This window comes from Oryctolagus cuniculus, chromosome 2, assembly GCF_964237555.1.
Source record: "Oryctolagus cuniculus chromosome 2, mOryCun1.1, whole genome shotgun sequence".
Taxonomy (NCBI): domain Eukaryota; kingdom Metazoa; phylum Chordata; class Mammalia; order Lagomorpha; family Leporidae; genus Oryctolagus; species Oryctolagus cuniculus.
Genome location: NC_091433.1, coordinates 138,331,428 through 138,341,126, shown reverse-complemented (window position 1 = coordinate 138,341,126; position 9,699 = coordinate 138,331,428). Strand labels below are relative to the sequence as shown.

At 51.3% G+C, this 9,699-nt stretch overlaps 1 protein-coding gene across 1 annotated transcript; it reads left to right on the top strand.

The window, feature by feature from the left end:
* The first annotated feature begins 1,118 nt into the window (after positions 1-1,118).
* On the top strand, positions 1,119-8,965 carry LGALSL (galectin like). The gene is made up of 5 exons (XM_051838065.2): positions 1,119-1,568; positions 2,378-2,449; positions 2,581-2,669; positions 3,293-3,470; positions 5,985-8,965. The coding sequence occupies exons 1-5, from the start codon at positions 1,533-1,535 to the stop codon at positions 6,126-6,128; spliced, it is 519 nt and encodes a 172-aa protein (XP_051694025.1). The 5' UTR covers positions 1,119-1,532; the 3' UTR covers positions 6,129-8,965.
* The last annotated feature ends 734 nt before the right edge of the window (positions 8,966-9,699 follow it).

Here is a 9,699-nt window from a genome sequence, read left to right as displayed (position 1 = left end):
TGCCTTGCATTTTTCAATAATGCAGAAGCTGTGAGTTTGAGCTAAGACTGGTCAACAGGAGCAAAAACGTGAGCTGCCACCGGGCTGGCCTTAGACTCTCAGAGAATCACCTGCTCCAAGCCATGACTGCGAGGTGCAGCCGTGTGCAGGTCATTCTCCCTGCGCAACTGGAATTACCGCGGTTAGCTCTGGCCCATACGGGAACACTAAGACACACAGGCACAAGGAAGGCCTGGGCCACACAGCCAGCGCGAGCAGCTGGAAGGCAGCCTCCCGGGTCCCTGCGGGATCGCAGGTCACACAGGCTCCCTGCTAATTAGTGTAGACGCCCTGGTGATTCACACGGTGGAATGCTGAAGCCAAGGATGCCGCCTAATAGAGGGGCCGTTGATACGGCTTTATCTGTGAGGTTCCATAATCACCCTAGTGGGGAAATGCCATGCGCCATACAGGAGCGTGTGCCCTGTGCCCGGGAATAAAGGAGGAGTGCCCCGCCCCCGGAATTACTCTCCTACCGACAATAGGAGATGTGCAGGAAGAAACGCACTGCCCCAGACTGGGCCAGTGACTTGCTTAAACACAAACAAAAGCAGGGCCCGGTGGAGGCTCTCTGAGGACAGTCACCTCGTCCACTTTCACGTGCTGAGGCTTAGCCAGACGGCTGCCCCCACACCTGTCGGTCCTTCCACAAGGAATACAGAGGCCTGTTCTGTGTCCAGCCTCCTGGGATAGGAAAGTCCCTACCTGGAGTCCCCTCTGCCTCTTTCTTTTATTTCTGCAAGCATCGTTACCTGTCATCCTCTTTCCAGCCCTGAGCCCAGGAGGGGGCCTTTCCTCCCACTTTTGTCTGCATTCTCTGATGGAAATCACATCGAGTCTCCCGCGCCCCACCTGCCCCCACCCCGGGACGCTGCTGGAGAAGGCGGGACGGCGACGGTCTGGAGGCCGGAAGGGAGGGGCGGGGCTGTCCCCGGCACCTGTCACCTGGCAGTCCCCCCAGCCCCACCCGCCCTGCAGCACGCCCCGACTCGGACTGGCCCGGCCTCCAGCCACCGACCAATGGCCGAAGGGCAGGGCAAGCTGAGCAAGCCGCGGCAGCGCAGCCGGGTCCCCGCCCTGTTCCCGGTTCCCGAGCCGGGCGCCGGCGGCCTTTAAATGCCGCCTAGGGCCGGCGCGACTCGGCCCCTGCCACCTTTCTTCCTCGGGCGACGGCAGCACGGCCGCAGCGGCGCCAGCCCGGACTCGGCGGCAGCAGCCGCGCTCCGGGCAGCAGCCGCCACCTTCGACCTCCCGGCCCGCGCCGCCGCCCCTCCCCTCCCATCCCCTCCCCCTCCTCCCCAGGCCCTGCCAGCCCGGTCGGCGCCGGGCCCCCGGGCGTGCGCGCGCACCCGTGTGTGTGTGCGCGCCCGCGCCGCCTCGGACCCGCGCCTCCGCTCGGCGCACGGCCGCCCCGGGATCCCCGCCCGCGCGCCGCGTCCCGCGTCCCCCTTGCTCGGTCGCCTGCCGCGCGCCCGGCCGCGCCGTGCTAGAACATGGCGGGATCGGTGGCTGACAGTGATGCCGTGGTGGTGAGTGTGGCGGGGCGCACTCGAGGGCCCCCTTCCCGCCGCCCGCTCCCGCGCCAGCCGCGGCTGGGGCGGGGAGAAGCAGCAGGCCCGGCCCGGTGCCTCGCGCTTGGGAAGGCGACGGGTACCTGCGAGCCGGGGCCGGGGCCGGGGCCGGGGCCGTGCGCGACCGGTGGGGGGCGGGGGGCGGGGACGGCTCCCCGGCCGGAGACGCCGCGCGGGGAAGCGGTGAGGCGCGGGGAAGGTGCCGAGCGGGCCCCTCCGTGCGGGCAGCCCCGCACCAGGTGTGTGCGCGGGGCTGGCGTGAGTGCGCGCGGGGGAGTGTGTCCGGGGCGCGCGCCCCGCCACCAGTCCCGACGTCCCGGGGATTCCCCCTTGGAACCGGGCCCGCGCTGGGGGCTCCCGACAGAAGTTGAGCGCTGCCGCTGCACTTGGGCCGGGTCCCCTTCGCGGGCCCGGGCTACAGCGGTTTCTGGAGCGTTTGCGGTTGGAGTCGGGCATGCCCACCTCCAGAGGGGGCCCTGGCCTCCCCCTCCCCCGCGGTGGGCCTCGACCTGGATTTGGATCCGGATCTGAAGGGTCTGCGGCTCGGCAGAGGCTTAGCCACCGGGAGGAGGGGGACGGGTTTTGTTCCGGGGGCTTAGGCGGTTACTTAATGGACGTAGGAAGAGGCATCGCCCGCAGACACTGCCTGTGCGTCTGGGCAGGGCTGCGGGGCTCGGCTGGCTTTGTAGAGGTGCTGGCCTCGCTCTCCCGCCCCCAGCCCAAGGAAAGGGCCGGTGGAGAGCCAATCTGTGTGCTTCTATTTTTAGAAACTAGATGATGGGCACTTCAACAACTCCCTGGGCTCTCCGGTTCAAGCCGACGTGTACTTCCCACGACTGGTAAATGATTGCCCTCCTCCTGTGGTCTCTTCCGAAGTGTGTTTCCTAACGGGTCCGGTCCTCGGGACCTGAGGGCCTGGCTCTTTCCCAACCGGCTGCAAACTTCCTGTCTCTCCTCTCTTGCCTTGCAGATAGTTCCATTTTGTGGACACATTAAAGGTGGCATGAGACCGGGCAAGAAGGTGCTAGTGATGGGCATTGTGGACCTCAACCCAGAGAGGTAAGGGCGAGGCCTGGGCCCGGCAGAAGCCGCAGGCAGTGGCCAGGCCTGCGGGCTCGGTGCTGGGCCAGCGCTCGGCCCCTGCCTCTCCTCGTGGACAGTATTGCTGGTTGGGATGCCAAGAAAGTACCAAGTTCCCATGAAAAGAATGTGTATGAATCCCAGCCCTCCGTGCTGTAGACTGCTATTTATATCAGAGATGATAAATATAGGTCCCCGTTTCTCTCTGACCTTTAGGGAGGCCAGAGGATTTTTTTCTTTTTTCTTCTTCTTTTTTTTTTTTTTTTTATGGTTTTAAAACATGGTGCATGGAAAGCAAGAACTACCAATATAAATAAGAACCAAAACTGTACACGATGCTATTTCCCCTGGTCAGTCTCTGAGATGGATTAGGACCCAGATGTGTGGTGGCCTGGGGTATTTGAAGTCTCTAATTGTGGGCGTTTTCAACTCCACCAAAGTGGTCAGCAGAGTCTGCTGTAGAGAGCAGAGTTCCCCGGGGTGAGTGCCAGGGCTGTTGAAAGCAGAGAAAGCCAGAGGGGGGGGAGGAGGAGAAAGAGGAGGAGGAGGAGGAGGAGGACGGGGTCGCTGTGAGACGTCTTAGAGCCAGCTCTGCTTTTCAGCTTCGCCATCAGCCTGACCTGCGGGGACTCAGAAGACCCTCCTGCCGATGTGGCCATTGAACTCAAGGCTGTGTTCACGGACCGGCAGCTACTCCGAAACTCTTGCATATCGGGGGAGAGGGGAGAAGAGCAGTCGGCGATCCCTTACTTTCCGTTCATCCCGGACCAGCCGTTCAGGGTGAGTCCGAGTGCTTCAGGCCCAGCGGCTGGCACGGGGATGCTGTGCTGTGCTACTTAGCTGGTGCGTGCCAAGAGCAGCCAGGATTTCTGCATGTCCAGGAACTTTGCCGGGTGATGAAAGCAGATAGAAAAGTCAAAAGAGGCGTTTGCTGATAGAAATTGATAATTGCTTTGGTAACTCTGGGCTTTATTTAGCCAAGACATTTAGTAAATAGACCCATGTTTGCATGTCCTAATTGTTAGGAATACATACTTGTCTGTGTAGTACCCAGTGTAGAAGTAGGCATATAGTAGGTACCAGCTCCCAAATATCTGATTGATTAATATGGTTTTTTAATTTGAACTGGAGATTGGATTTTTTGTTGTTGTTGTTATCATTATTTCTTTGAGAGAGAGAGACAGAGCTCCATCCACTGGTTCACTCCCCAAATGCCCACGATGGCCAGGAGCTGGGAGCTTGGAACGCAATCTTAGTGTCCCAACCGGGTGCCAGGAACCAGCCACAGCCATCGTCACTGCCTCTGAGGGTCTGCATGGGGGGAGAAATGGTTGGGAGCTAGAGCCAGGAATCGAACCCAGGCCCTCTGATGTGGGATGCGGGCCTCTTAACTGCCAGGCTAAACACCTGCTCCTGAGTAATGAATAAGCATTCAGGCTTTTTCTCCTATGCTCTCAGCCTTTAAGTAGCTCTACTCCTTACTAATTATTACTTTTACAAGGGTTCAGTGATTATCGTTTCATTTTCTCTCGTTCCCTTTGCTAATGAGTTCATGTCCACGTCCTTGTTTCCTGCTCTGGGTTAATTAAGCCTCAGTCTATTTCATGGTCCAGGCTCTGTGGCTGAGGAATCCTTTCCTGTGGGCATGGATAAATATAGATTGGCTCCCCACTGTCCAGTAGGCGGGAAGTGCACCCTCAGCTCCCGGTCCAGCCAGGCAGCATTAGCAGTGCCTCCTGCTGTGAAGGGCAGTGCTGCAGGTCAGCACTGGGGCGCTGAAAAGGGCCCCCTGGCACGGCAGACCTGGTCATGGAATTGTCCAGGTCGTGCCTTGCTCGCCTGCGTCCCAGTCCCGACAACTCGGCGGGAAGCTCCTCGTGGCCTGTGAGCCTGATCAAGCAGAGCTACCCTTAACCTGTTGCTCTCATCTGGAAATCTTCAAGAACCTTATGCAGAAGTCATCGTTGGCCCTCCCTTCTCATAGTCTGGGGGGAAATGACAGTGCAGGCTCGGACGTCAGTGATGGAGCTGAGGCTCTCGCCCTTCTGATTGTAGCCTGGGGGAGGCACCCTTGACCTGTTCTCCCCCCAGGCTCTCTCCTTTCTCCAGAATGAGGTTGGCCCCTTGGCTGTGCTTGGCTAGGACAGTTTCTTTTTAGTGTTTTTTAAAGATTTATTTATTGACAGAGATCATCCACTGGTTCATTCCCTAGGTGGTTGCAATGGCCAGTGCTTGGGCAGGCTGAAACCAGGAGCCAGGGATGCCATTTGGGTCTCCCATATGGAAAGCAGGGGCCCATACTCGTCTGCCATCTTCCGTGTGTTTTCCCAGGCCATTAGCAGGGAGCTGGATTGGAAATGGAGGAGCCAGGACTCGACCAGCACCCAGATGGGTGCTGGTGTCACACACTAGGCCACAATGCCAGCCCGAGGACAGTTTGTTTCTGAATGATGAATTTTTTTTAGTGTAGAGCTCATGAGTGATTTGCCAGAGCTTCTGGCTGCAGGAGGAAAATAGTGCTCCCCAACAACAAATGTGAAGTGGAATAGGCCCTTCTTGGTGATGTAATTTTAGTAATATATGAATTAAATGTGACTCACATCACATATGGAGTCTCTTCTGCATGGTGAATACCAGTGCTTTTAATAAATGCATCATAGCGCAGAACCAGTCATTAAACTCTATGGTGAATTAGTTAAAGAAAAGGAGAGAAAAATGCTTGTACCATATAGAATCAGTATTTCTGTTTGGCTTAACAAAGCTTGGTAATTACACATTCTTGGTCCAGTGGTAATTACTGTGTAACCTTCTCTATGCCTTAGAGTTTACCATGCTTGAGTGTCTAGACTATTATTAACGTGCGACTCATGGGTACCAGTTATGCTTCTCCAAAGGTGGGAGAGAATTGTTCAGCAGATGAGTTAAGTGCCATATAAACAAATCCAGCTACCTCCTATTGCATCTCCCTAGAGTGTGAGGAGAAGGGAGATATGTTAAAGCATAAGTGTTTTTAAATCTTTAAAGGATGCAGGACAGTGTGAGATAGTGGTTCTCAGAGTGTGTTCCCGCAACACCAGCGTGACCTGGAGACTTGGGGGAAATATCGACTCTTAGAGCTGACCTTGCACCTGCTGAACTGGAAGTTGTGCAAGTGGAGCCCAGTGAAGCGTGTCCTGCCCGGCTCTGTCATGGTTCCAGTGCACCTGCAGTGTTGGAGAACCGCTGATGCTGCTGTGTTTTCCCCAGCTGGGTTCACTGAATTGTGAATTAAGATGCGTGTTCTGCTTCTTACAGGTGGAAATTCTCTGCGAGCACCCGCGCTTCAGGGTGTTTGTGGACGGACACCAACTTTTTGATTTTTACCACCGCATTCAGACGTTGTCTGCCATCGACACCATAAAGATAAACGGGGACCTCCAGATCACCAAGCTCGGCTGATGCTGGAGCGACCAGAGTCTCACCGCAGCGCTCTGCCTGTCGCCCTGGGGAAGGGTCCCAGCAAGATCTGGAGACTACAAACAGAAACAAAAGGCGGGCGGCACCGGCTCTGCTTTCTGTGCAGTTTAAGCCCAAAATGACTACTTCAGCTGGGGTCTCTCCTTTGGAAGAAAACTGTCGGGAAAAAGACCCCGAGCCTTTCGTCCCAGAACAAAGAAACACGTTTATGCTGGATTTGATCAGATGGAAGCCACATGGGATTTGGGATGATTTGGGATTTGGCAGCAAATTATTCATCTTTTCAAAGAGAAGTGATGTTTAGAAACAAAAGTGCTAAAGACATTAAAAAAACAACAACGGTACACCGAAATCAATGCATTTCTGCACTGAAGTGGAATTGTGTAGCACAACCAACATTTAGTCAGGGTACTTACGTAGAATGTAGGTTGTTCAAGGTTTGGTTTTGTTTTTTGTTTTTTGTGTTTTTTTTTTTTTTTTTGCACAGCATAATGTTTATTCAGATTTTGAAGCTTTCTTGTAGTTATTTATTTATACCCAGTGTATGTGTTAGAGAAATATCTCCAGAGCAGCAACTTTTGAACTTTTGAATGTACTGATATCTTAGGTTTGAGGGAGGGAAACTACGTATAGCAATCATAAGCAGGTGAATTTCTACCTTAAAGAATTGATCATTTTTCTCCCTACTGCTAAACTTAGGATCTCTTGATACAAATTGCTCTAAGTGCTTTTGGGAGAACTTTGCAACATTTTGATAAAACTACTTTTCAAGTTATTATCGATAATACAAAATTCTATTTACATTGCTCTTTCTCCTTACTTGTGCATTAGCACAGTATTGGCTTCCTTAGGACTAATTAACTACTACTCCCTAGGTTTACATAATAGCTCATTAAGTTGTTATGAAATTAATTGAAAATACATAAGAGGTGATAGCATAGATGACTTTTAAAAATGACTATTATATAAACTTTTAAAATTGTGATAGGAAAATGATTGTGGAATTCAGTGTAAAGCAGAAGCAAATGGACCCAAATAACTTAACTTGGAAGTAATTTGTATCAACTTAGGCTGTTGACTCATTGTGTGACGTTTCTTAGGTGACCCTCCCCAGTATCCCTGAGCAATGGCTTTGGATCAGAAACTGCTTCCTGCCGAGTTGGATGAGATGGGATCCAGATCAGGAAAGGATCTAGTTGGTGTTATCTGAAAGATTAACTCCCAGGACTGCAGTCTGGATGTTTCCAGTGGAGCTGTAACCTGTTCAGACAGCCGTGTCTGGCAGGCGGTTGCAGGACTGTGAATGTCATTGCCAAGCTTGGGCTGATTGGAGCCCTGAGTGCTGGACTTCACAAGTGACATCGGCCCTGGAGAGAAGGACCCTTGGCATTGCTTTGGCCAGGTAGTGGGGGAGAAGAGGGGTGCAGGGTGGGGGTGTATTTATATATAATTTAGTTTTGTTTGTACAGCATACTGCGTCTTGTTATGACACGTCCTCGTCCTGCTTTGCCCTTTGAGTTTTCTTTTAAGTTCTCTTTACACAACACGCGGAGGCACCGAAGTGGCCATGGCATTTTCATGTGTTGAGAATGTAGACAGTGTGTCAGAACCAAAGTCTGAGATAAACAGAGCAAACTAAAATGGTGCATTTTGTAAAGCTACGCAGCTTTGAAGCTGTGTAGCGCAGTTCCCTGGAGTTAAGTAAAAAGATACTCTCTCCGCCCAGACTCGCTGCACGTGGGCCATCTGATTCAGCCCTCAGAGCTGTGTGTGGTTCCAGGAGCTGTGAGGCCTGTTGGGAGCCACTAGATGTTGGGAGTGTTGCTGGGGAGACTCAGGGCACCCTGAGATGTGTCTGTAGGGCTTCTGAGTCAGTTTATGTGGGAGACGCCCTTGGGAGGACCCCTTGGAGGTCCCTCTCACTGCATAATACAGCAGCAACTGGAGGAGGAGGCAGTGGACTGACTGGGATGGACACTCTGTTCTCTGCCTATCTGCTAACCGGTCAGTAGCCACGCCCTCAGGCAGCTCAGTGGGAAATACAGTGTTAACCCTTCCTGTGTGTCAGTGAGGGCGGTGGGAACCTCTTGCATAAGCCTATTGGGCTTACTCACAGTGCTGTGATGGTTTGATTCAGGTATGGCTCGATTAGTAGGGGGCTGGTCCAGCTGTGCTAAGGGTTAGCTGTGAACTGGAACCTCTCCTTGGCCTGTGATGTGAGGTCTAAGGTGGGAATTTCGGAGTACAGAAAGTGCACTTTAAAGCCTCACAGGGGAATCCTTGGGTATGGAAGGAGTTATTTCTGATTAGAGCCCTAGTTTTTGCAATAAGCAGAACCAAGGAATGCAGGAAACAATCAGGCTTTGGGGAAATAAGAAGCAGGCCTTTGACAATCTGTTTGTGCAGCAGCATTGTGAATGTGTTTATCTACTTAACACGAGTGACTTCTACTTTTTCTAGGCTATCCTGGAATTGTCTTAAAATTAGTATTTTTTTAAATTTTGGAAATCCCCCTTTTCAAATCTTGCCATCCTCAGTTGAAAACCTCCTAAGAGATCTCTCTTAGAATTGGTGATTTGTTAAAATGGCCGATCCTTTCATTTGTATTCAAAGGAAAATATTATCTGAAAAGAGGGAGGGAGCCCCATAGTCTTGAGAGAAACGGCCTTGGCATTGTAGAAGTGATGTCCCTGGGATGACATATTTTCAAAGAAACACTTTCTTATTTACTGCATGGTGTAAAAGGTTGCTAAATGTGTTGTTACATTATGTCACTGCTGAAAGTTATTTGCACTATAATAAAGGAATTTTCTACGAAATGATTCCCAGTCTGTGTCAGTGTGGCACAGGTATAATGTGCCGAGTACCGCCCACATGGAATAGCAGTGGCCTCTCACTTCACACTCAATCCAAAGGCCTGTTCACAGGTTTCCCACATTGATGACGGAAGGAAAGTGTCTCGGGGCCCTCCGAGACTTCTAAGCTTGCATTGTAGATGCTGTGGGTTCTTTTCCAATATGATTTCCATATGGTAAATTCATCTTTTTCGCTGTACAGTTATGAGGGTTTTTTAAACATTTCGTTGAAATACAGAATGCATATCAAGAACTGCATCTAAGTGTATGGATAAATGAGTGTGTTTTTTTTTTTGTTTTTTTTTTTTTTTGTTTTTTTTGTCCTCTGAGCACACTCATAACCAACAGCGAAATTAAGAACAAAATATTGACTGGTTCCCCAAGAGTCCTCACTATTCCCCCCATGTCTTTTTTTTTAACATGGGAAAGAATAGTATATTGATATTTATGTAGTATGTAGAACCAGTGAAGCAATATTTATAACTGTATACCAAATGTATACATAGTATACATTTAGTTATGTTATACATTATAGTTATACATTATGTTATACATATAGTATAACATTTGGTATATTATCCACATAGTTTTTATACCTCTCTATGAATAACCACAAATAAGAGAAAACGTGCTATTTGTCTTTGGGCTTGGTTTGTTTCATTTAGCATAATGATCTCCAGTTGCATCCATCTTGTTGC

Bases quoted from the DNA above. Each gene is read 5' to 3' on its own strand.
- LGALSL (XM_051838065.2), top strand. From the start codon at position 1,533: ATGGCGGGATCGGTGGCTGACAGTGATGCCGTGGTG. The intron at 2,450-2,580 runs GTAAATGATTGC...CTTGCCTTGCAG, and splicing joins ACGTGTACTTCCCACGACTG to ATAGTTCCATTTTGTGGACA. The intron at 2,670-3,292 runs GTAAGGGCGAGG...TCTGCTTTTCAG, and splicing joins GTGGACCTCAACCCAGAGAG to CTTCGCCATCAGCCTGACCT.